This window comes from Leptodactylus fuscus, chromosome 5, assembly GCF_031893055.1.
Source record: "Leptodactylus fuscus isolate aLepFus1 chromosome 5, aLepFus1.hap2, whole genome shotgun sequence".
NCBI lineage: Eukaryota > Metazoa > Chordata > Amphibia > Anura > Leptodactylidae > Leptodactylus > Leptodactylus fuscus.
In genome coordinates, this window is record NC_134269.1 from 109,078,824 (window position 1) to 109,106,436 (window position 27,613).

Sequence of the window (27,613 nt, forward strand, 5' to 3'; positions counted from 1 at the left end):
TAGTCCAAGGGTCCATGCACACAGGGCAAAATGGCGCTGTTTATGAAAACACACGTTTCTTCATTTTTCTGTAGCTTTTTTTTTCCTGCAATTTGTGGATGAGATTAAATACAGAAAAAATGTCATTCACTTTGCTGGGACTGTAGAAAGCAGGGTTTATTTTTCTGCAATTTTTCTGTAACATATGGTTTCAGAATTACATGTAAATCAGCTGCATTTTATCCTCTGCATGATATAATCATCCATCTATGCCAGAAAACTGGTGTAGATGGGTCAATAAATCCACCCAATGTTGTGCTGGTGCTTCTTTGGTTGCACATATTTTGACATTTTTTTTCTATTGAGAATTATATTGGAAAATACAATAAATTCCACACCTAAAACATGGGATAATCCTAAGTGGCAAAGCATAATATGGAAAATGGCATTTGATTTTCTGAGATGCAATATAACACATATCTTTGCAATGTAATCATCAAATGCGTGTTCATATGGCAGTATTTTACATCAGTGTTTACAAGCCAGAACCAGGAATTGAACCTACACCACGATAGTACATTGAGTTATCTTGACAACTTGTCATATACACAGTCCAGTCATATTAATGTGACCACTGCCTACTTTTGACGTCAATGTTAAATAACCAGTCGCAGAATGCACGTGTCATCAGCCATCGAGGTGCACTCATCGTTGTGGAAGGCACGATGCACCTATCCTTGCGGACCATGTTCACCCCTACATGCGAATTGTTTTTCCTCAGGATGATGGTATCTACCATCAGGACAATGCGACATGTCATAAAGCTCGCAGTGTACGTGCGTGGTTCGAGGAGCACCAGGATGAGTTCACCGTACTCCCTTGGCCAGCAAATTCCCCGGACTTGAACCCAAAGAAGAATCTGTGGGACCACCTCGATCGGGTTGTTCGCGCCATGGATGCTCAACCGCATAATCTAGCACAACTGACCATGGCACTGGAGTAGGCATTGCTCAACATCCCAGTGAACATCATCACAACATCCCCTCTCTTCCTGCATGTCTCGCAGCGGTCCGCTCTGCCAAAGGTGGTTATTCTGGATTTTGACAGGTGTCACATTAATGTGACTGGACTGTGTATCTACTTAACAATGATATTTGTTTAAAAAGACAAGATAGAAAATAATGCAAATTCAAGACCAAGGTAGGGTACACACTACCGTTGGATTCCGTTCAGAAGGTGTCCGTATAGAAAAAAAACGGACACTAACTGATAGCTATCAGTTACTGTCCGTTATAAGCTCGTTGCCATTGTCTTCAATGTTAAAAAAAAAATAACGGACACTTGTCCATTTTTTTCAAACGGACAGAAAAGTTCTGCATGTACAATTTTTTTTGTCCGCTTGAAAAAACAGACATGGGTGTAAATGGACACAACATAAAGTCCCATTGAAATGAATGGTAATTACAGAAGGACCAGCTAGTGTCCGTTGCTAAAATCTTGTACGGACAATAGCCACGCACATAGCTGACGGAGTCCAACAGTAGTGTGAACGCCCCCTAACTATTGCATAATAGAGAGCGATGTGGGCTAGTTCACACAAAGTTTTGCGTGTACACATTCCATTGTGGCTGCTGTGACGGGATGCCGGTGCAATGCATTGGCAACCCGTAGCGGCATTCCACTCCGGATTAGGCCCAATTAAAGGGACTGAGCCTCGTGCTGTGGGCCGTGGAATGTGCGGCAAATATAGGGCAGCTCGCTTCCTTTTTCCACTAGTAGCTAGCGGAAAAAAGAAGTGAGCAGCTCCCATTGAAGTCAATAAGAGCCATTTTTGGCAGTGGATTTTGAGGAAGATTCCAAAAGACCCTGTTTCTTCTGGCTGTGATAGGCTCTTGAGCTGTCATTTCAGCAGTACATATAAAGTACCACAAGATGGCAGTAGCGGCCTCCGGGCTCTTGCGCTGTCATTTCTGCAGTATATAGAAAGTACCACTAGATGGCGGGAGCGGCCTCTGACTCCTCGTGCTACCTGTAGTGTGTGGCGGGCAGGTTGTTGTAGGAATGCTGCAGGAGCCACTCCCGTGTAACGCTGTCCCCGCCCTGGCACTTGTCACTATACACCTCACCCGGTTACACCTGTTCCATTCACCTCAAGGTTTTCTCAGCCACAGCACACTGTGATTAACAAGTTCCTGCACGGGCTATCTACCTCCTGGGCTCTCACAGGTAAGTCCACCCTGTGTACTATATGCCCTGGAGTTTTGTCTTCTCCAGCTGTTGTAGCTCTAGCAGTCTGCATAGGCAGGACATGCTGGTTATTGCAGTCCTTCAGGTGCTGCTGAGGAAGCCCTGGTTGCTGGTGAGGTTGCAGCCAGTTCCTTTCCTCACACATATGACTGACAGACAACTTGTTGACGCTGAGCTGGGTGTATTCCATGTATTCCAGCAGTCAGTACATCTCTACATCACCAAGGCGCTTGAGCTGGCTAATCTCTATGGAGTGGGAGAAAGAGTGTGACTATAGTTCTATACTCCAATGTCAGGATGCCAGGCAGCCCTCAGAGTATGGCCTGGCGTTTGCCACCCATTCCCCGGCATGCTGGGGGTGATGGTGCTGATGCCTTGGCACAAGGTGAACCCTACAAGGTTATGGGAATCCTGCGTGGTGATCTCTGGCAGCAGGTTTTTTTAGACGGTCTCCTGAACTTCTCAATATCTGTCCTTCTGCTTACTATTATTGAGTAAGATTTCTTCTTGTGTCTAAGTGCGCAATCATATATACAGATTATGACTGATAATAACTCGACTTTAAGAGGTTTAGGTTGTTTTTTTTTATCTATTATACTTTCCTTAAAGCAGTAGTTTGATAGGAGCATCTCATAGATATACATGTTATGTATAATCGTATGTTCACACATGGCAGGTTTATGCAGACATTTCTGACTGTTATTTCTATGAGGGTTGCAGAAATTCCTATACATGCTGTAGAAACACCATTCAGAGTAATGATACAGATTTTTCAATCATAGAAAGTTCTATAACAAATCTTCTAGGTGTTACCATACCTATAAGGCATTCTCCGCTTCCAGGATCACACATATTATTCAGCATGTTTAGTGTTAAATCATATGGCCCCTATTTCTAGGTACAGGACCATGCCATAATGATAAATACAAGCATATCTTTGACAAATTAGGCTTTGTGCGGGGGCAAGGTGTCAAGGTTGTTGTTTCTATTGTTCTACACTGGAAAAGCTGAACAATAGAAATAACAGTGCCAGATCCATTGCATGGGTCAGCACCACCACCCGGAGAACCCATGAAGCTTACATAAATGTGGCTGTTTACGTGAAAAGGGCCCAGATCGTCGATACTAATTATAGAGAAAATAGTCCAAAACATATTTGGGTAAAAAAATCACAATTTTGTTTTATGCAAAAATTTTATTTAAAAATATGTCAATTGTGCTTTCAGTAAAAAAAATTTTGCTGTTTCGGACAATGTTACACCATAACCGTTACAATGATACCAAGAACTCCATATCGACAGTGTGGGCCCTTTTCACATAAACAGCCACAAATTATAGCTTGAAGTCAGGAGTTAGTGCAGATTTGACACACAGAAGGCCAGAGACGGGCCTGATATATTAAGAAGCTGTCCTTAATAAGTTAGGCTCATCCTACATCATTCTGCAGGGATTCAAGATGGATGAGAACACAAATCATAACAAATTCTCCCATTGCCTGTAATAGGGTGTCATTTCACAAGGCAAAACAGCATGCAGCACTATTTTGTCCAACTTTTTTTTAATGGAATTTTTGACAAAGGCAGATGTGAACACAGTCTTAGTGGACGACTTTAGGTTACATTCACACTGCTGTATTTTTTTGTCCAGGGTTCCTCTTCATTCTGTAGTTGGTACACAGGCTGATAATGCAGCCAAATGAATTTGCCTTTCTTTGCTAGCATATTAGCATTAGTTTGGTATTTTGATTTATTTTTTATTGACAGTTGAGACTCGCAGAAAATATAATAATGTAAAATATTTAATGTATGGGAGTTGTAGTTTTGGAACAACTGCAAGGCCACATTGACAGGTGACCCTGCAGCTGTACGGGGATGTATAGGGCGTTTTTTTTGTGAGGCCAGGTGTACTTTTTAGTTATACCATTTTGGGAAATGTTTATTGCTTAGATCACCTATTATTTAATTCAGAGGCAAAAGAGAGAGAAAAACCCAATGTTATACTTTTATATGTATTCTAGGGAAAGGAGGTGAACTTTTATTTATTTTATTTTTTATTATATTTTTTTTTGTGGTGGTTTTTTTTTTTTTTTTTTTTTTTTTTTTTTATATTTTATTATCCCCCGCCTAGGGGGCTTGAACCTGCAATCATTTGATTGCAAGTCCCATAGACGGCAATACAAGTGTATTGCCGTCTATGGGAGATTCTATACATTACTATCGCGGAGTGTCATAGACCAGCCGTGATAGTAATATATAGCTATGACAGGCCTGGGAGCCGTCATTAGGCTCCCAGCTGTCATCGGAACAGGTCGGCTCCTGCGGCCTCGCCGTGCAGGAGCCGGCCTGCATCACTAAAGGTATGGGGCCGGTGGGGACCGGCCCCGGGGCTAACTAACTGCCGGGACCTGCGGAGGAGGAGCGGATTTACAGCATGGCCGCGCTACTGCCACCGCTGGTTTTCTTCAGCGGCAGGAGCGTGGCAATCTAGAGGCCCCGGCAGCTAAGACACTCCCCGGCATCTGCCGGTCTATTACAGCAGATGCCGGGGAGTGTCTTAGCTGCCGGGGGCCTGCAGATTGTCACGCTCCTGCCGCTGCAGAAAACCAGCGGTGGCAGTAGCGCGGCCATGCTGCAAATCCGCACCTCCCCCCACATTCGGACTATAAGACGTACCCTCATTTTCCTCCGAAATTTGGGGGGGGGGAAAAGTGCGTCTTATAGTCCGAAAAATACGGGTCTAGGGTCTATCTACCTATCTATGTGTCCTATCTATCTATCTATCAATCATAAAACATATTTGTTATCTACGTTGATTGAACATGATGCTAAAACAAACAGTTATAATAATACATTTTACCAATTGTATTGTACATTCGTTCCAATGCTGTTAGTTCTCTAGTACTTATTATGTACACACAAACATCATGTAACTGCTTATGGATCAAGGCAATAATAGCTGATAATACAGTAATAGGATCTAGCACTTGCAATGTAAGGGATGCTATGCCATGCTAATGTGGCCAGATTCTCAGTATATTAATTATAATAGATTTATATATTATATATCTCAGTAAAGGGTGCCAGCAGGGTAAAGAGTAAGTGCTTATTCACAAAGCAGGCTTTCAGACTAAGGCCCCACATAGAAGGCTGCAGCCAAAATGCGCTGCATGAAAAACCATGGCAGAAATGCATTTTTCCCACATCACTTTTCTCAGAAAGTCTGCAAGGTTTTGCTCTGTGCACTTTCTTCTTCAGTTATATCTATAGTGAAACCACCAGCATTTCAGTAAGTCTAATTGACATGATATGATTTGCAAAAAAGGGTATGTCATTACTTGGGCTGTTTTCACAGATCCCTCAGTAGATTCAAGTCTGTGAGGGATCAGTGAAAATGAATTACCCTCACATGTACACTTGGCTATGAAAAACGTACTGGCCCTTGCATGTGAATAAGCACAACATTTAAAGGGCATCTCCTAACAAAACAAGCACAAGATTGTGGGTGTAGTTGGATGAGCAATAATCGCCTCTAATCCTGTGAAAGATCTTATGTTAGTTGACCCTGAAAACCAAATAACAGTAGTAAAATGGCTTTATGTAGAATCAGGATAGTAAAGATCATATTAGAGGTCAAGAATTTACAGAGAAGTTATTACAGTTTTTGTTACTTTTAATTAAAGGATAAGATTTACTATTAATGAGTTAAAACTGGAGGTTACCCCTGTAGTTAGTATTAGGGATATTGCCTTTTTTTTCCCACAATGCTTTTCACAGAAAGTCCGCAGGGTTTTCCCTCTAAAGACTTTCTGTCCCTATTGTACCTATAATTTCACAGCGTTTTCACACTGAGGAGCCCCGGCCTAGAGAGGTTTTCTGTTCACAACTCGCCTAGTTACATATTCTGTAAAGTTTTGCTACATGTAGACACTGTTCTTGCAGGACTACTCCTTTCATTCAGATTGTGCAGAGTGAATTTTTACCTGAGGGTGAATCGCACTTACAGTGTGAAATGCAGAAGAGGCAGAGATGATAAAATACAGACTAGTCTGTCAAACACTAATTCAATATCCACATTGTTCTATGCTTTGTTTTCAACCGAAAAACTGGAAAATTCAGTTTCTTCTGTTTCCTGTTATCTATACATGAATTGATGTATTACTCCTGAACAAACAAGATAAAGGGATTAGAATTATTCTGCAATTGACCTTCCAACCTGTAGAAGATAGATGTGTCTGGTGTTTCTGGGGTCAGTCTTACATACACTTTATCTATTACTTCCCATTCACCCAGGACAAAAGGTGTCAAGTGTACCCATAGCAGGTGTTTATTACGATGCTTAAGCAGCACCCCTTTCACCCTGTAGCATGATATCATACTGTTATTTGTTTGGCAAGGTCCAGGCGGCTAAGTATACTTCAATTCCCCGGATAACCTAGATGTTCATTCCAACAAAATCTTTAGCTCTCAAGATTCTTCTAGAATTTACAGTTACCTAAAAACAAACAATGGTAATTTCATATCAATATTTAATATCATATAAATATAGTATTACATCAGTAGAGCAGGGCATCAGTGGTAGAATTAATAGATTCTTTCATGGTAATCTCTTGTGTACTGTGAGAGACACAATGTAGCCTTCTGTGCAGATTATCTGAAAAGTGAAATTTTATTTCCTATGACCCTGCAAACATCAAGATTATATACTTAAAGGGAATGTGTCACCAGAAAATCACCTATTTTGTAAGCCAAATTTTTATGTTCAACATATTTTTGAAGATTTTATGATATTTTATTTGCATTTCCCATGTTACTATGTATGTTTAAAATGAAGTACTAAATCTCTGGGCACAATGTCTAATAATAGACTGACAATTCTGTAGGCGTTTTCATTACAGCAGTGTTATCAGAAATCTTACTGCAGGAATGACTGACTTCTATCACATCAGATGACAGCGCAGAGCTGCCACTGAGAAATAATTTAAAAAACAGTTGTCCTGCCAATCCAACTTCACAATGATGGATTACTGTACTAATGTTTCTGTTAAATAAAAGCACCATAGTACTATTATTTTTTTTATTTTTAGTTATTTATGTAACTGAAGATCAGTTGGATTTATTGGAACAGGATTGTTTTGGTGGCAAGCATTTGGATTTCTGCAAGCTATGTTCAGATGAACAGAATTCACCCTTATGGCATTCTACATGTAGTGCTACAGCTTCAAATTAGAGGTAGCACAGCACATTGATTCATTCTGAGGGTCACACATTAGATTCAAAGGCCACAAGTCAGGTCCTCAATATGGGATAGGTTGTAGATACACAAATCATGTGTGAACAGAGGGCCGATGTTCAGAAAGATGCAGATCCCAGAGACCCACATCTGTAAGGTATATATGGCATATACTATGGCTATAGCCATAAATGCAGAGATGGGAATACCACAAAGTGTCATACAAATGGTAACTTATACAAACCAACCCCTAAATAATCAGTTATAAGGAACAGCAAACAAACCAGATTTTTATGCTAGATTCACTCTAGCGTTGTGCTCTTCATCGTTCAGGTCTACCTGGGGAACGACTGTTTCATCGGCTACACATGGACACCGGCAGACCCTATTGACTATAATGAGGTCTGCTGGGTGACCGTCATTTCAAAACTGAAACCGGTGGAGAGAAAAGTCCTCTGTGCAGGAGTTATCTCTCTGACGATTTTCGTTGGTATCTGCAATGGAGACTCTGACGCAGATGTGAACCCAGCCTTACCATTTACATGGTCCCAGGCAATGTTCCAGGTTCTGTCAAGGAGAGGTCCGTTTTCAGGTTATCCTTCTGATATGCCAGTGGACTAGAAGGGTTAAAGAACTTTTAACCTAAGATTATTTGGGATTATACTTTTATGATTTCAACTTTAATAAAGGTTAAGTTTTAGTTTGTTCACCCTTTGGATTGTGGCCGGTGATAGTTGGTGAATTAGATAGCTGTTACAGCAGCTTTTGTACTATTATTTTTTGTTTCCTATTAAACATACCAGCTGTATATTGGACAGTATAGAAATCTCTGCGGTACTGAATAATTCTGACAGTGTAGTGCTGATGCCATCTGTCACAGTGCCCATGAGCACGTGTCAGTATTGCCATGAAATGTCAGAATAACAGCTGCTATAAAGGGTATGTGGTTTATGACTCTGACGGTAACTACGAATATTCCTGGAGTATTATCAGAACACTTGTGAATGTGGCGGCACCAATGATAATATTTCTCGTTATTCTAGTTAAGGCAATCTCCAATATAAGTGTTTAATTATTAAATATGCTCAGTGATGGTGGCATTTGGTACTTGAGCTACCATAAAGAGTGTTTAAGTCAGCCCTCTCTTGCATCTGTCTTATATTAAAAAATTATCTATATATTTCATTAAAGAAATATTACATATTTCTGCTTGTGCATCTAACATGCTTGACTTACAATAGTTACTTCTATTGTTTGTAGTTGTGGCCTTAGAAAAACTGAGGTGACATTTCTGCCAATACATAGAAACACATGTTGACTTTGTATACATGACATTGTGTACGTGTGGAGGCAGGGTTCATGAACAGCCATCTTCTAACCTTTTGTAAGAAAGGACATAAGTCATATATCTCTACATTATTTTCCAGTGTTTGGATAACTAGTCTACAGGAATTTAACCCAGTAGTGACAGGTTTGTTTGTTTAAGACATTCATTTTGAAGGTATCTGAAGTTCTGCTTGAAAATCCAGTATGACCAGTTGGTGAAGAGATCAGATCCACTGTACACTAGTTTTTATTCATGTGTGACTCAACTAGTTGTCAGCTAATAGAAACGCAAGCTAACATACCAATATATACAGTATATAATAATGTTTAGGAGTGGTGCCACAAACAAATTGCTGGTCACAGAGAAGTCCATTGAATAGTTGATGTCAGGTAGGCTTTTGTATTCACCTCAAATGGCGGTGGACCAAAACCTTTAAAGCTGCTTATGTGTTGTTTTTATTCAAGGCATTAATCTGAGCAATATGTGGTTTGTCTGTACAGTAACATACAGAATTATTGCTATTACTTCACAAGACATGACTGAGAATTGCAAGAATAAATTACATTTTAGCAGTATGTGTACACATGAAGATATTGTGTAGATAAAGAACATACTGTAAATGGACAGGTAGCCATTGTGTAATATTTTACATTACTAGGGTATGTTCACAAGGCAGAAAATGAAGAGGAATTCCTCAGATAAAGTAGAAAGTCTTGAGCTGCAGAATCCACTGCAAGATCGAGCAGAACAACTTCATTTTTCCGCATCCTGCTGTGATCTCTGCCTCTCATTGAAAACAATGAGATGCAGATTCCGGACTGAATTTTCTGTGGAATCCACCCCCAAAACCTCAGCAATTTCCACCATGTGAACATACTCTAAGGCTAGGTTCACATGGAGGAAAATAAAGATATATTCTTCTTCATTTTCTGCCACCGTTTACGGCTGCGGGATTGCCAAGCATCAGCATTCTATTGCTTCTTTCCTTTGCTGATTAGGCCCAGATGAAGAGAGTCCTGTGCTGGGGAATCCGTGACAAGGTTGAGCAGGGTGCTTATTTTTTCCAGCATCCTGCTGCCATCTCTGTCAGGCAGATTCGGGGGTGGAATCTCTTAAGCTCCAAACAGTGAAACTCTGCAAAAAAAAAAAAACCCTATTGCGCTTCATTGCACTTTCACAGAGTTTTCTTCTGCAGGTTATACCTATACAGAGAATTACAGCATTTCTGCAGGTATAACTGACATGCTGTGATTTTCAAAAACATGGGTGTTTTTTTTTAAATTAAAAAAAACAAAACAACAAAAAAACAGCTTCTTCACTGCTGATATTTTCTGCAATGTGTCAAAATCCAATCCACTTTGCAGTTACTGTAAAACACAGCGTCTTTGAGACATGGGGCGCCAACCTTATAGTTGTTACTTTATTATGTCGAGAACAGCAAGACTATACTACACATAGTGCAGATCAACTATGTGCAGTATAACCAACAGAGAAGCAGCTCCTATATTGTTATTATCCCTACATTTTATGTCAAGTGCAAACTTACTAGTACTGTGGTAAAGGCAAATGTATTTTACAGTATTTTGTTAGGCGTTCTTCCCTTTGGCTTGCATGATATCAGTTTTCTCTCATGTCTTACCTAGTACAAAAAAGTACAATCTATAACAAAGTAGTATTGCTAATACAGTTTTGTATTTCAGTATGTTTGTATTCTAAGTTGTGGACAACAATTGGCCAAAAGTGAATTTTCATTTGAAATGTTACTTTCAGAGACAACATTGAGTCAAAGAAACAGCATGGCAGCTGGTGGAAAATAATAGTGGGTATTTCAGCAGAATGGTCTGCGATAACAGACTTCACGGCTATGACCTTCTGGCAAGTCCTTTAGGCTGTGGCTGCACAAATTTACTTCAAGGAAATTTGGTAGTGTGTTCCCCTGAACACTGTAGCAGATAAAAGGGATTATAGGAAAGTCTGTAATATATCTTCTCAAATAAAATCCTTCTTTCTGTTCTTAGAGGCACTGCATCCAGCGCTGTAACTAAAGCCTTGTGTGCCCCTCTATCTACAGCATATTCTTGATAGCAACAGTTATGGATGCTGCCACAGTATCTCGAATTCTGAAAAGGGATACAACTATAGTACCCACCACTTCCATTATCAAGAGTTTGGTGAGTGAGCAATGCTGCACCTGGTATGTAAACAATGCTGGGAGCTGCATGCCCACGGAAACAGCTGATATGCACTGGTCATAACAATCTAAGATCTAAAAGATCAGTGGGGGTCCAACACCAGGACCTCTGCTGATCAGATGTTTGAAGAGACCTCGTATTGTGATCCTTTCACTATGTATATCATACAGTTTTATAGTGACTGTGCAATGTTTAGCCTGTAATAACATTGCACAGCTGCTGTAAAACAGATACTGTGCGCTGTAAATGGTGAAGCGGCATCACACAATATATTATGTTCCCCAGAGCCCACGCATAATATAATGCTCCACAGTGGTCCCACACAGTATAATATACTCCCCAGAGCCCACCCATATTATAATGTTCTGCAGTGGTCTCACACAGTAAATTATGCTCCCCAGAGGCCCACCAGTATAATGCTCCACAGCGACTCAATACAATATAATATGCTCCTCAGATTCCCCCACACACACTATATAATGCTCCACAATAGCCCACACAGTATAATACGTTCCCCGAAGTGGCCACACACATTCCCCTTTCCCCACTATAATGTGCACAAGAGCCCTCAAACTGCGGCAGACAAACCCATAAAGATATAACTCAGATTACACATGTTGCATAAGTTTATAGAGAGGGGAGATGTGAGTAGAGGGAGAACACAGCTAAAGTATAGGTTTAGTGTGGTATTGGAGACAAGTAGAGCTTTCTATTATAACCAAGGTATCTCCTTCATGATCCTGGGTGCTTTTTATGTGTAAAGGAGACAATTCTACTCTACTTACTGTGTGCTGTGCATTGCAGCTAGTCTCCATCTACATGCTAAGAGAAAAATGTGAACTACAGATAAAGCCTGCAAAGTCTTGTAATAGAGCATAGAGCAAGTAATATAATGGCCAAAAATAGTGTTACTCCCTATGTACACACACAGTATTATTGATTTATTCATGCTTAGATACTCACCTCACCCCATTCCCTTACAGTCCCCTCCAGTCTCTGCTACCAGTAGCTTCAGGGAGTAGTAGGTATGGTGTCACAATATTGCTTGTTCTTGCTTCCAAGCAGGCAGGAACAGAAACAGGGGCTGAAGGCCTCAACTCCATAGGTGCTGACAGTTATCAGACATTGTTAGAACATTGAGTTAATACTGTATACATGAATATACACACTGTTGTTCTCTGTTATCAGACATTATAAGTGCTTTGTATTCAGAGGATACATTGTTGTATATAATGTTACTTCATGTCCTCATATTTTACAATGCGTTGCCATAAAATGGCCTATATTATATCAAAAATGGCCTTCATCTGGTGCAGCGTCCAGGATCCAAATCTTCTAATTTGAAAGGTTTTAATTTATTTATTTATTTTTTTTTTATCTTACAGTCGCAGGTTGGACACTTAATAAACCTTCATGGGAAGACAGAGTGGAGTGGTTTTCTATACCAACCAATTAGATTAGTGCTTTTATTTGCAAAGGGACCTTGGACAGATGACACCGAGATTGATTACATCATCTCCCATTGGATTTCATGCCGTTTGGATACATATTAAAGTTTTCTGTCATAATTCTGAAAGAGGACCTTTCAACACCTCTGCAAAGTCCAGTTCTCTGTATCATTTAATAAGGGCTACTCCACTGATTCTAGCACAGTTGAAACCCGGCTCTAAAGCACCCAATCAACGTGGAGCATTGCTACCACGCATGGCCCACCAAAGTTTAGAATAAATAAATCCCCCAGGGGGCGCACCTTACTGTTTGCAGGCCAGCTCATGCGCAGATTGCTGACCTGTTCTTATGACAGCCAGGAGCCTTATGAAGACTCCCAGGCTTGTCATAGGTATACTACTATTGAGGCTGTAGACTAGTACTGGGGGGCGATCCTCACAGGTTAGCATCATCGCTGTGTGAAAAGGAACGCCCCCTCTGACTGTACAAAACTATGAACAGTACTGTTAAAAGGGGCGTTCCTCAGAGCACAGCTAGACTGTCAGAAACGCCCTTCTGACAGTGAAGAGGTATCTGTAAATGCACTGATATCTCTTGCCCCAGGGCACATAATGAGAAAGCCGACAGCACGCTGAATTCAGCGCCCTGTCAGTTTTCTAGCGGTATATAAAATCGCATGTGCCGGAGAACCTGAAAGGTCCTCTTTAAGTGAGTACCTGTAGACTTGCCATTTTGGATTATCACATTTGTATCTTATACACTATAGAATAGATCATTTGGTGTAAATACATGCTAAGAAGAAATGTTTCCCATTTTAATAATCACAATATATTACTTGCTGCTGTGTGTGCAGAAGTAGAATTCTATTCTTATGATTGTTACATCTGACGTTCCATCTATAAATCAACTGATTTCCTTTCCAACATCATTAGTAATAATATAATACCCATGTGTGCCAACTACGCTGATCTGGGCACCACCATATAAAGGGTTGTCTACAAATGGTTTTGAATGGCCAGAGAATTGAGGCGTTCCTGTTTCTGCTCTTTAATGCTTTGTAATAGAAGAGAGAGGGCAATGCTATTTGTGGTAGTTATGAAAGCTTTCCAGTTAGAGGAACATGTGAACCATTGTGTACTATGAAGCATCTGACTCTTGGGCTTTATTATTGCTGACAGGTATATGCACTTCCTATTCATGGTTATAATTAAATACATTCTCTTGTTCTATCAATAAACACACCTGCCTATTAATCTGTTATTTATATACTATTGAAGTCTGAATCGTTTATGGACATTCACTATAAACAATGGCTTGTGTTTATAAGCAAATTCATATAGGCTTTACTGTATTAGATAGTAAGCGGATAAGGCTTTTTGTAATGTTAAACTTTAGTTTAATCCCAATGAGCAATAGTTGAGGAAACGTGCTTTATATAGAGAACTGAATGCATAGCTTTCTCTTAGTTTTTTTGGCTACTTTTCCTATTATAGCAATGAAATTCCATCAAATTATATCATAAATTAGGTTTTCTACCAACTGACCTTTGTGAAATATCATACCTTAAAGGCTCCACACTATTTATCGTAACGTTGGCTGAACCTACCAACAGAACCAACCAATTATCTATGGTGGATGGGGCTTTTCCATCTCTTCCCCCACAGATCCTGTCAGGGAAGAGAATAATTGGCTAGGTGTAGTGTGATTGATCCTTTGTTTTCAGGGAATATAAAACTCTGCCAGATGTGACTGCCAACAGCTTATTCCCCCTCACCCCATGCCCACTCGCCCAAAATTGAGCACGCAAATGTATGAGAGAGTCGGAAAACATGGCTGTCAGTGAGTGCTTGACTGACAACACTAGCATATCCAAATATCCTGAAGACAAGCAGATTTCTATCTCATTTTGGGTAGCCAATAATGTGAGAATGAGCTAGATCCTAAGAGGCTACAGATTTTTATGGAAACTCTATGCTCTTGTTCATAAAGGAGTCCTTAAAATTAATATAGCATCATAACTAATGAGGTACGCTTGCCTATATTCTGTAGTATGTTCTGATGCATTCTAACTTTTTTTTGCATGTTTTTATTGTAATACAATAAAGTTACAAAATCCCTATGCCATAGTTTCCCATATCCAACCCACCTGATGCAGGAGAAAAGAAAATTGCAGTTTAAAAAAAAAAAAAAAAAAACAAACTGTAATGGGGCCTGTTAGTTTTTATACTGAAACTGACAGAGAGAAAACTCCTCCTTGCAGGACTTTGATTATTTTAGGTGGACTCTCCGCAGATGTGAACCTAGCCTTAGGTGTGTTTTGTAAATTAATGATAAAAAGGTTACCTAAAAACTCTGCAGTTGAAGACCAGTATCCGTGTATTTACGGCTTTGCCAGATCAAGTGTATAAAGTATCGCGTCTAGGACAATGGAAATGGTCATTGTAATACAAATGGTGAATGAACAGCTATGAGAAACAGAGGTGAATTAGTGAAACTGTTTTAATCCCTTTGTATATTAATGACCAATAAATCAGCAAATCCACCTTCAGATCTCTATCCCACTTATCTCCAGAACCTTATCTGAAACAAAGTGCTTATATAATACACAAGAAATAATACACAAATTGTGACAAATGAAAACTTCTCTTTCAGTTGTTGTTTTATTCCCAAACTCTTGTTTCATTATGAATAGATTCAGTATAACTTGAATGTCCAAGATACAGTGTTTTGAGATTACTTTAAAGGAGTCTGCCAACTCCCCCAGTCATACTCATGTGTCACCACCATGTCAAGAGAAAATTACACTGATAAACATCATGCCTTTGTTACATGTGTCACTTTTGTAGAAAAACGAGCATTTAATGAACTGGGGATGGGCCTTCAGCTCCCAGACTACTGTTTTTGATACCCTACCTCCGCTACTTCCTGCAGTGATCCTCACACTGCTATGACATCACCCATCCTACTTAAGCAGTAGGAGCAGTAACCTAGGGTGAAGAAAGCCTGTCCCCATTGCACCAAATGCCTCGTTTGCCTTATATTTCAAGGTTGTTTTTCTCCAAATCTACAAAAAGTACACGAATAACAAAAGTATGTTGTTTCTCAGTGTAATGTGCTTTGTACCATGGTAGTGACAGTTGAATATGCTTGGGAGAGGTGGTAAACTCCAATTAAAATATGAGAAAACTAAGAACCAAACATGCATGGCAAAACTAGCAAATTGCATTGTCAATATACATTCTTCCCTTTATTTCTTTTCTCTGTTTTTAGTGGAAGGGCATGGTTCATTGTGAAGAAACACAGTTCCTCTGAAAGAAAACCTATATCTTTTGAGAGAATGCCGAGCAACCTGATGAAACTGAGCTCTTCAAGCATGGAGTCCGAGTTCCATAACAACAGTGACTTTGAGAGAAGTGGAAGTTTTGATAGTCAAAGTAGCCAATGTTCAAGGAATAGAAGCTCTGACTTTGTAAGTATTCATCTATCTCTTCTTATACTATAACTCCCTTTTACAGGTACTCTATTCAGCTGGTAAAGTAACTAACATTAGTAACACCACTGTACTCTGTGATGAGTTTAGGCGGACTCTGACTATATTGAGGGCCACCCATTTTCTGCAGTTTTTATACTGAAACTGGCAGAGAGAAAAGTCCTCCTTACAAGACCTTTCTCTCTGATTTTAAGCGGAATTTCGGACGGAGTCTCCTATAGGGACTCTAACACTAGTCTGAACGTAGCGTTAAACTGATAAACAGCAGAGTTTTACCAACATATGATAAACCACATTCCTTTGTTATATATGTCACAAACTTTGGCCTCAGCTTTAGGTATACTGCAATGATTGTATTTGATGTCAACAATAAAAATAAAAAAAATCTAAGAAAATTACATAGATTTTCATTATTCTAAAGTATTTAGATAAAAAGGAGAATCTATTTTAAAGATCCTGCAACCCAAAAAATAGCTAATTGACAATAGCAAATATGGTAATTATAACAAAACCAGAACATGGAAATTCTACAGCTCAGTCTCATTCAAATGAGTGGGATTGGGCTACAATATAGCCATGTAACCAAAGGACACAATGTTACTTTCTGAGGGGGAAAAAAAACAGCCATTCTAAGCATGAATAACCAATACAGTAATGGACAATATTTACACTATGCACTGAAACACATTGGTCTGGTTAATTTTAGTGTAGCGGTTTATGTTTCTTAGTGCTATCCCATAAACATTATTTATTTAGTTGAAAGGTGGATTGGCAATGATTTTCAAGCAGCTAGTCACTACAATTTGTTTTATTAAAATCATTGGTGTTAGTTTTGGTGCCTGATGTGCTATTTAGGCTCTGTACGGTCAGGAGGGTGGTGTCAGGTCAGAGAAGGCAAGGGGTGGGATTCTGAGTCTGAAAATGGCTGCCTCTGATTGGAACTCGGAATCGCGCCCCCTGCCTGACACTGCCCTTCTGATGTTACAACCTTATATTTGTGGAGGTGGTGAAAGGTCCTTTTTAAGTAGTATTTAGAGCTGGCGAGAGAAGGTGCCAGTTGTCAGACCCTCACCAGTCTGATAGAATCCTTACGATAGGTCATCAACGCTTTTATCCAGAAAATATTTTTCATGATTTGTAATAGAGTAAAGGAAATGATCATCTTAGATCCACATAATTAGTTCATGAACCACATGCCATACCACAAGGATTACATACCTATGTCTATAGCATCTGACATCAGCTATGTCCTAGGATACTAATAGGCAGGAATGTTACATAGAGGTAAAGTAGTAGTTATGTATGTATTAGTACTCCAGGCACTTTCTGCATCCTACGTGCTGGCAAGGAAATGTGTGTACTGTCCTCTGTTGTCATGATTTCTTTGCATTCTATGACACAAGGAAAGTGCAGGCTGTCAAAACCTATAAACAAGACAGTGAAGGATGGTCATTAGTATCTCGCTGTGAATTAGATTCTTAATAAAGCGCTTGAAATCTCTTATGGTAAACTGTATGCTTGTTAATGTCCTAACAAGATTCTATCTGTCTGTTCGTCTGCCTATCTGTGTTCTGGAAAAAGAATCTTGTGGTCTATTTATAGCTTTATGACTAACACCATACAAACATGCGTGATTACATATGGGTGGATACAGTAATCTAAGGTGTCATAGTATAATGTAATCTAATACAAATTGTTCAATTTATACATTTTTCTCAACTCTCACAATTGAGCTAGCTGCTATTAGAAACGGGCTTGAGGAGGTGTTTAAACAAAACTTGGTTAATATTAATAGTAGTAACATCACTGGTAGAGAGAAATAACTGAATTAGTCTCTGCTCCGTACATTATGCTGAATTCTGATTGAACTCTACAGCTGTCAGTCTGAGCAGAGAAAGGGTTTGTGGAGCAGATTATGGCAATGAGCCTGGTCAAAACTGCTATCAGGCCTTTTTTTAATATAGGAAAGCACATTTTTATTCTTTTCCAAGGGGCTTATTTTCAGATTCTATTTTTCCTATGGGCCACAATAAAATAAGACATTTAGGGCTTATTGTACTCAAAAATGTCTGATAGGTGGGTGTTCCACTTTTGAGACTTTATCAATATGAAGCTCCTGGGGAAAAAAATCTTTTAAGCTACTTCAAATCTTCCATGTAAGTGTGCCATTCATTCAGTGGCTGCTGTAACAGTGCCGACAGTATATTACATATTATCACAAGTTCTTTAAGTCCAACATATAAACCTAACATTTTTATCCAGAGAAGGCAAAAACACCCCATGTGGCGGACACCAAATGCCTACCAGGGCAAGAAATTCCTTGCCAACTCTGAATATGGCAACTGGCCTAAATCCATGGATCAGCATCCTATCTCAAAAATTCTAGTTCTCATAATCTAGTATTTTAGTTTTAACAAGGTCATCTAGGACTCTATTGAACTTATACGAGTTAACAGTCACCACCCACATCCTGTGGCAGTGAGTTCCATAGTCTCCATATTGTTCAACCATATTGGTACCTGCCCCACACTACCCCAATAACACTGACACACAGTGCCCATTCTTAGTAGTGCCAGCCACTTAGTGTCAGCCACAAGTATCGTCTATTATTGACACTCGGGGTCCCATTAGTACTTCCATCTGCCCTCTGCTTTACTGACATGTTTGTGTTCTGATGTTTGTGGCCTACACATTGCATGTGCACCTCTGGCTTAAGCTACTATAAACGCTAGTTTAAAAAAATCACAAATGACAAGTAGATTTCCAGCTTGCAAAGCACATAAACTTCCGATAGAAGGAAACTGGGGTTAATAGGTACAATTGTCCAAGGCTGCTCACCAACCAGTTTCCTCTAGTGTTTCCTGGACAATACCTTAAACGGAACCTGGGTATTTAAAATATAAGATTTATTAATATTTAAGTTTTAATATATAATAGAAGATCTGATAATGTGGCTTTTATTGCCAAGGTTTAGAATTTAGTTCTCTGATGCTGCATCTGACAATACAGTACATATAACCAGTTTCTGGATAGGATAATATAAGGACAGCATTTTAGTAATGATGTGACTTTTCTGCAGTTGAGAAATACAAATAAGTTTTGGGTCTAGAACAAGTAGAAAATCAGGCTACAAAAGATACCCAGAAGTGTGTACAATAGCTACCTACATAATATATAAAAGTACCTAAAGTATTTGTACTGAAGAGAAAATTTTATACAAAAAGTAAATTGCCACATCAGTATAGAAAGCCTTACATATATCAAAGCTGTAAATGCAAGCTTCTTGTTTTAGCCTTATATAGGAGCCTCAGAAGGATCTTGAAAAGGCTTTTACATCTTATGGATTTTTTTTTTTTTTTTTTTGGTGTTCATTTAAAGTAGTTAAATATGACATTTACAATTCAGCTCATTACACTTGTGCAATTCTTGGCAATGTTTTTTTCTAAATCATTTGGCAATCATTGGCTTACTCATAATAAGAATAATGAAACTGTTAGTTATGTCATTGTTCTTAACCTATGCATGGAATTTAGTTGTAAGTAACCAGTGATGGCCAGATTGCATGTACGTGATAACATCCCAGTTCCTAGTGTAACAACAAAGCCTTAAAAGGAATGTGTAACTTTAGCCACTAATTAACCAAACGGACTACCTAACTTGTATTGTGTTGTAAAACTCTCTTGTCTTCCACTGGTCACGGACTGGGTATTACTCTAGCGTGTCTCTATCTTGGCAAAAGTGCAGCCACGTTACTCTAGCATGTCTCCACCTGGCCAACGCACAGCTTTGATCGTAACGTTGGTGAGAGATTTGCCATCTGTTGCGACTGTGGCAAAAAAAACGAACGCAACTGCTCATCCTGCGAGGCGCCGCGAATTTCTCTCTCAGTTATAGCATTTTTGGCTGCCCTCCAGTTCTTGCACTTGCTACAACGGAAACCTTCGTAATTTTTCTGACGCATACGCTTGGATTGCTTGCTAGCTGTTCCGGTGCAACAAGGGGTGCCAAGAAAGCACTGTTTTTGTGGTTGTTGTTGTTGCTGTAGCTGTTGCTCAGAAAGAAGTAAGCCATTTTTGACGAGCAGCGTATTCAGAAGCTAGTTCCTCAGTGGATATGAGAGCACAAATCTCGAACGTAATAGGATCTTGCAACGCCATTTCGTCTGATTCACAAAACGGTATAAGCCACTAAACACAATATTGTACTATCTGAGGTTATCTGTTGTTCATCTGTTAATTATTATGGTATGTAAACACCATAAATTATCAGAACACAGCTACCTCCGTAAGTAACATACATTTTGTAAACATCATAAATGGCCGAACTTTATTTTAGCATTATTGATAGGTATGTACATACCTACCAACATGTTTCCCCGAAAATAAGGCAGTGTCTTATATTAAATTCTCGTCCTAAATATAGGACCTGTCTTATTATGGAGTGGCTGCCGGCTGACAACCAGCAGTCATGCTGGCACTTCCTTAGCAGAGAGCCGGAATGACTGCCGGTCGTAGGTAGTGAGGGGGGGGGGGGGGGAGGTATCCTACTTACCTTTCCCATCTTCGTAGCAGCAATGGTGCTGCTGTTCGTCCCAGGGCAGCGGAAGTGGTGGGTGGGGCTAAGCGAGGCTTCCGACGGTTGTGCCGGAGAGCCTCACTTCATGGGCATTGCAGCCGGCTGGATACTTTGCTCCGTGTGCACAGGAAAGCTGGCTGCTGCCATTGCTGTATACTGGCTGCTGCCTCTGCCTCTGGGATGAGCTTGGAGAATGAACTCCCCGCAGCGTATGCACATCTCCCAGCTCATCCTCCAGCAGCCAGAACAGTGGATACAACAGCAGAGGCAGCAGCCGGCATACCTGTGCATGCAGAACATCGCGCACAGTTTCAGCCGGCTGCAATAATTTGTGGGGATGCCTTATTTTCGGTGGGTGCCTTATATGAGGCAATTCTACAAAAAAAAACAAAAAAAAAACAACATGCCTTACTTTCGAGGGTGTCCTATTTTCGGGGAAACACTGTATTAAATCCTTCTGTTAAATATGATACACTAACGTGAATACATTTTTGTCAAGGTGGAGACATGCTAGAGTAACGGGGCTTCACTTTTGCCAAGGTGAATACGTGCTAGAGTAATACCCACGGCCTAGAGTCCTAGACAGACCAATTCCTGCACTCAGCCCTTGGAGCACTAACTTATTATAAAGAACTTGAGTATTAACAAAGGCAGGACTGCTTTAAAGGAAATTCCAGGTTTAGGATTTTATGGCCTATCCTTAGGACAAGTCATAAATATCTGTTGAGTTGACAGCTGGATCTGCTTACAACACCTATACTATACACAATACAGGAATTGAAGTAGATATATCTGGTACCTTTGTAGGAGCTGGGCCACCAGTGTCCGGCTACTATACAGGGCACCAAGCTGATTGCTTCCATCCCCGTTTTGTTTATATCTTAGGCTTCAGAAGCGGGCCTGATAGGCTATAAAACCTAGAACCAGGACAACACCTACAAGTGAAGTTTTCACAAGAAGAAAATTTGTAAAAATGATAGCATACCAACATTTAACACGAACGTCATTAACGCCCAAATTACATTAATTTATATGTACCCGCGATCTATGTTCTTCAGAAATTTCAGATAGCTTCAGCATTTGCACATTTCCTTTTTTTTTTTTTTTTTTCTTTAATGCAATAAGCATGCCTCAGAAAAACCTCATTGGCTACGATACCGCCACTGCAAAAAGCTACAATTCCTTTCTTGTCTAGCAATTAGCTGATGTCCTTAATAATTTTTACATAAGCTTATCTTATCTAAGGTTTAGAAGTAAGCAAGCACTTGTTGCACTGATTTCATTGGCTCGCAATTGAGAACTTCTAGTCAATATGAAATGTTCTACACTAATTGGCATGCGTGAAAGGCTTTCTTATTGAAAAGAGCGCTCTGTTTTACCACTTATGCATTTGTGCATATAATCCCATTAAGCTGTGAATTTCCATACGAGAACCATCTCCTTTGTTAAAAAAAAAAAATGTTTTGTACCACCCATTGCATGTTGTGTGTACAATAGACTGACTTAGTTGCATTATTGTGTTTTATAAGGAAACATTCAAAAGCTGAAATTACAAGCTATAATAGTGACCATCATTAGAAATGTCATGACAAGAAGGTGTGTGCTTTCACCATGTTGCTTCTTGCTATTAGTTATGCCTTCTGTTTTCTTTAGGAGGATGAAAATCTAAAATACTTAACAAATGAAGAGAAGAATGCCCTCATGTTCTTTGAAAAAACCTTATATGCTTTTGAAGATGACATTGAAGAACCACCACTTTCTGCTAATTCAAGTCTTGGTTATTACTCTCCAAGGTCAACAGAAGGTGGCCACTCTGACACTGATGACATCATCGATCTAGTGCAGACTGAGCACAGACATGTTGGGATTTCACCAGAAGGTAAGCTATTATAAATTATACTCAACTCTCTATCCTTGCAAACATTAAGTAGCATTAACAAAACTGTTCAGTTCTTTAACCCAGTTTAGTGTTAATGTTCATTACAAGTTTATATTAATGGTAAAAAAAAAAAAGAAAATTAGCCACATATTACTTCACAAATCATTATACAATGTACATTATATCACTTAAAAAGGCCACATTTACCGGATGTCTGATAAAGCAATGGTTCAGTGCAGGATGCAGACAGGTCCAAATGATATAAGGTGGGTATTGCACAGGTGCAACCAACGTAATTGGGCCTGGATATAACCTGTAAATAATGAGTTAATAACAATGAGGTATTATTTGATACTTTGGCCAAAATACTTAATCTCACAACCTGCATCAAGGGTCCCTATGACTTATAAATAGGGAACTCGCTGACAAGGACATCATTATGAATCATATCACTGAAAAAAAGGCACATTTACTTAATGTCAGATGAACAATGGTTCAGTGGAAGATGCAAATCGGCATAAATGATATAGAATGAGGATTGCACAGAGGCAAATTACTGATTAATGCAAGATGGAAGCTCGCAATCTGGATCTCTATAGCTTGTACTTTCCTATAATACACAAAATACATTTGCAAGGGCTTGGTGGCTTTAAACCAAGGTTTTTAGCCAATCCCTCACCATGATCCCGATACGGTAACTGACATATATCATTTTTGTTTTATTTTCTAGACTCTGGAATTGGACTAAACCGTACTAGCTGGAATCCTACTCAGAAAAACTCATTGACCTCACAATCAACCATGACAGCAAGTTCTCCTGTAAATATCCCACAGATGGACATTTACAACCTCCCTCCTGACCTACCAGCAGAACATCTAAAACTACATGGTGCTATTCCAACACCTGTAATTATTGCTCAAAAAATATCGGAGAAAAAGAGCGACAGTGGAAATATGTCACCCTTGTCACCGAAAGAGAAGTCACCAGAACTGAAAAAAAGTGTGGGTACCTCACCCATCAACGAAGGTTATTTTATATTTCCTGGATCACCAAATGCCAAAGCCAGTCGTTTTCCAAACAATATAATTATTAAACCAATTGGGAAACAGTATAACAAAACTATTGCCAAGGCAGCAGTCAATGTTCAAGAACGCAAAGCCCAAGTGTTGGCTAATTTACATGGTCCTGGATTGTTTGCAGATGAAATCGATGCTAAAAATCGACACGAACAACTGGGAAGGCGGACCTCATTTCGGGATGTGACCTCTGAGCAGACAAGGTATGAAGCCCTGACCAAGCTCGGCTTAGTTAAAGAAATCCCTGTTCAAGCTGAAATTCCTTCATCTAATGTATGCACATCTCCTGTCTCAAATGGTGAACCACCCAAGATATTGCCTCCAGAAACAAGCAGAAGGAATTCAAATGAGCATCAGAGTATCAGCAACATCTTAATGAGTGAACCAAGTGCATTTGTTCCCTTGGGGAAAACTATTCTTATAAAGGGTGAAGAAACATCTTTAGAAAGGAACAAACGGCCCAGTAGCATCCAGGTGTCAGATGAGAAAAAACAGGTAAATACTCATCAAGAAATCAAAAGAACTTATTCCATGCCAAGACCTACCACGTTATGGTCTCAAGGAATTACGGTACAGTTCTCAGGACGGGATTCTTCTGAGGCGTCCAGAAAAGATGCATTGAAAAGGCTTGGCCTACTGTCGGGACACTAAAATAATTTCACATTTTCAGGACATTGTTGTTTCTTAATTGTATGTTACTATATAGGGTCAATGTTTCACAAACACTAGAAGCACAGAACTGACTTCAGCCTATGAATGGGTTTCATGTATATATTATAGTTATGCATTTTGATATTTTAATGTAATCATATTAAATGAGAAACTTATCACTGCAAGTAAAAAACCAAATATTTAAAAATTCTTCAGGGTAAAACCGTTCTATATACTTATGTATGTAGGTTTGCTAAAGAATGTCTAGGAAACACAACAAGATATTGTTATTGTTTGAGCTATGATTTTTAAATCTTTTTTTCCTTGGGACTATAACCTATTATCTATAAATAACTATTTTAATATTTATTCAGTCTTTTGCAACTCATTGTATACTTGATAGGATATGAAATGTTGTTTAGAGTTAAATACCTTTTTAAGGCCAGAGCTACATGTGGCGTAAAAGCCGCGGTTTGTCCTTGGTGCAAATGCAAAAAACTCAGTTTTACAATCGCAGCACAGAGGACACCATGTGATTTGAGGTTTGTACAACAGTGCTTTTTTTTTTTTTTTTTTTTTGCAGTGGGCGCTACGTGCGGCCTTAGCCTAAATAAGTCTGTGCCTCTTTTTAATGTCCAACAAATGGCCAGTAACTCATTTAACTGGTGAACAACATATTCAGGCAATATTCTGGAAATTAATGTTACTATTTAAATTATTATTATTATTATAGTATTTGTAATGAAATAAAATCTAAGCTTGATAAATTTCCATCATTATCATAAACTTCCGTCATCATTCCATCATTGGAGAGGTTTCTATGTATGAGGTCATACATTTATTTACTGCCGATTTTTCTATATATTTTTTTTTCTCCGTTTGCAAGACCTTCCAAAATGCATAGAAGAGGAAGAGGGGAATGTTTCTGTTCATAGATGTTTAATATAAACTTCAACAAGGATACCAGAATCTGAAGAATGTTGGTATTCGGATGAATTAATAATTCACTAGAAGCCTCTAGCAACCTTGTGTTTAGTGAAAACACAGATCAACAGATTGGAATAAATCCATTGGAGCATGTAGGCAAGTATACATGCCCAAATGCAGTGTGTGTGTATGTATGTATGTGTGTGTATAATATATATATATATATATATATATATATATATATATATATATATATATATATATATATATATATATATACACACTGTATATCACAATATGGAATCCTTGTAAAATATGGAATCCAGCTGAATGCTGGATTATTTGTCTGAAGGAAACTTCTTCAGGATAATACATGTCTCTGTATAGCTAATCCAGTTTAAGCGTTCTACCCTGTGTCACACACTTTACTCTTTGAACACAATACTTACAAATACAAGGTCAGTCACTTTACAAGAAATCTTTTTGAACTTAGATGCTCTCTCTTCTTTTTTGAAATACATACAATGGACATGTCCAAACAGATTCACTATGAAAAGACTCTATAATTCATGTCTAGCTTCACCAGCAGCATTTGTTACATTTAGCTTACACAGAATTTACTTTATGCTACAAAATGTCACCATCCCTCCAAAAACCTTTTTAAGTGAAGTTTGCAAATAAAACCCAGTAAACGAAATACCACCATACAAATATCTTCTGTATCTGGCAAAGGAAAATGTATTTTTGTCCATGTTATTGCTGCAGTTCAGGGGAGTAGCTATGGAATGTTCTTGCATAACGGCTGTTATCACCCATGAAAAATGTAATGTTAATGTATTGTAAAATATGAGAATTTGATTGTCCTTCTGGTCAAAAACTTGGGATAAAATTATAGTATGAAATGTATGCTTTTTGAAGGGACAGGTATTTCAAAATACTGTGAAATGAGATCATACATAATGAACTTCATATTATTATTCATATTATTCTTTTATATAAATGTAGAAACAAAAAAAAACAATCTAATACATTTTTATCTGTCAACTTATTTTTAACGTCTGTATTATAAATTATACTTTATCATTTGGCTAAAAGGCATTTTCAAAAATTCTAAATATGTGTAAGTGGCCCTAGGTTGGTTGATGTTTATGTAACAACAACAAAAATAGGGGAAATGTTTTCGGTTCAACCATTATAAAGCGAGCTGTATTTTTGTTAAATTGTGGTCTTCCGTTACAGTATATCAAGAATGTTGTTTTATGTCTTGACCGATGGAAATGTCAACCATGTTTAAAATAAAAATAAATATTTTTAAAAGATTTAGAAGTTGTCCAGTGCTGATGTTTCCAATGTATCCTGATGAAGTCTGCATACACATGTGGACAAATTTGTTGTACCCCTCTTTTAATGAAAGAAAAACCCACAATGGTCACAGCAATAACTTGAGAGTGACAAAAGTAATAATAAAAATTGTTGACAAGCCACAAAGCTCCTGGGAAACGGAAGCATATCTTGAAAAGAACACACTCCCTACTGTGAAACATGGAGTAGACTCTGTTATGTCCTGGGGCTGCTTTGCTGTATCTGGCACAAGGTGTCTTGAATCTGTGCAGGGTACAATGAAATTTCAAAACTATCAAGGGATTCTAGAGAAATGTGCTGCCCAATGTCAGTAAGCTTGATGACCCAAAACACACAGCTAAAAACACCCAAGAATGGCTAAGAGGAAAACTGAAGTGGCCTTCTATGAGCCCTGACCTAAATCCTATTGAGCATGTTTGGAAGGAGCTAAAACATGCCGTCTGGAAAAGGCACCCTTCAAACCCTAGACGACTGGAGCAGTTTGCTCATGAGGAGTGGGCCAAAATACCTGTTGAGAGGTGCAGAAGTCTCATTGACAGTTACAGGAATCGTTTGGTTTCAGTGATTGTCTCAAAAGGCTGTGCAACAAAATATTAAGTTGAGAACCATCATTTCTGTCCAGGCCTGTTTCATGAGATTTATTTAAAAAAAAAAAAAAATTCTGTTGAAACCAAAAGCAATGTCTAACTTTTTTTTTAATTTTCATTGAATTTTTATTTATTACTTTTGTCAGATCCAAGTTGTTTCTGTGACCGTTGTGGGTTTTTCTTTCATTAAACGAGGGGTACCAACAATTTTGTCCATGTGTGTATATAGTAACAAAGTATGCTGTTACAATCACATTATTAGTATCTGTAATAGTAATACCATATGTCTAGGTTACTAAGGATTTATTGATCATCTTTCGTAGTCCTTGTTGATATTTGGTGTACACTGTATTTTACAAGTACTGGCACACCTCTTAGTGACATGTAAGGTAAGGTAAGGTACTTTATCACTAGTTACACTTAGAGAAGAAAATGTTTCTGCAATGAATATCATAATATCACCAGTGACATGAAAATTTTGGTTTTAAGAGGGAATTTTAAATCAAGGAAAGAGCGACTGATTTATGAGTACAAGAGCATGACCCTATTTAACACTCTGGAGAATGGAATGAATGTCTCACATGGGTTCATGTCATTCTATAGAAATTACTGAACTAAGACAGCCATAAAGATAAGAACATG

At 38.7% G+C, this 27,613-nt stretch overlaps 1 protein-coding gene across 1 annotated transcript; it reads left to right on the plus strand.

Moving 5' to 3' along the window:
• The first annotated feature begins 2,149 nt into the window (after positions 1-2,149).
• On the plus strand, positions 2,150-24,181 carry PROSER2 (proline and serine rich 2). Its single transcript, XM_075274014.1, has 4 exons — positions 2,150-2,205; positions 15,694-15,892; positions 22,142-22,367; positions 23,098-24,181. The coding sequence occupies exons 2-4, from the start codon at positions 15,761-15,763 to the stop codon at positions 24,093-24,095; spliced, it is 1,356 nt and encodes a 451-aa protein (XP_075130115.1). The 5' UTR covers positions 2,150-2,205; positions 15,694-15,760; the 3' UTR covers positions 24,096-24,181.
• The last annotated feature ends 3,432 nt before the right edge of the window (positions 24,182-27,613 follow it).

Excerpts from the sequence above, each read along its gene's own strand:
- PROSER2 (XM_075274014.1), top strand. The coding sequence starts at position 15,761 with ATGCCGAGCAACCTGATGAAACTGAGCTCTTCAAGCATGGAGTCCGAG. Across the intron at positions 15,893-22,141 it reads GGAATAGAAGCTCTGACTTT|GAGGATGAAAATCTAAAATA; the intron begins GTAAGTATTCAT and ends TGTTTTCTTTAG. Across the intron at positions 22,368-23,097 it reads TGTTGGGATTTCACCAGAAG|ACTCTGGAATTGGACTAAAC; the intron begins GTAAGCTATTAT and ends TTTATTTTCTAG.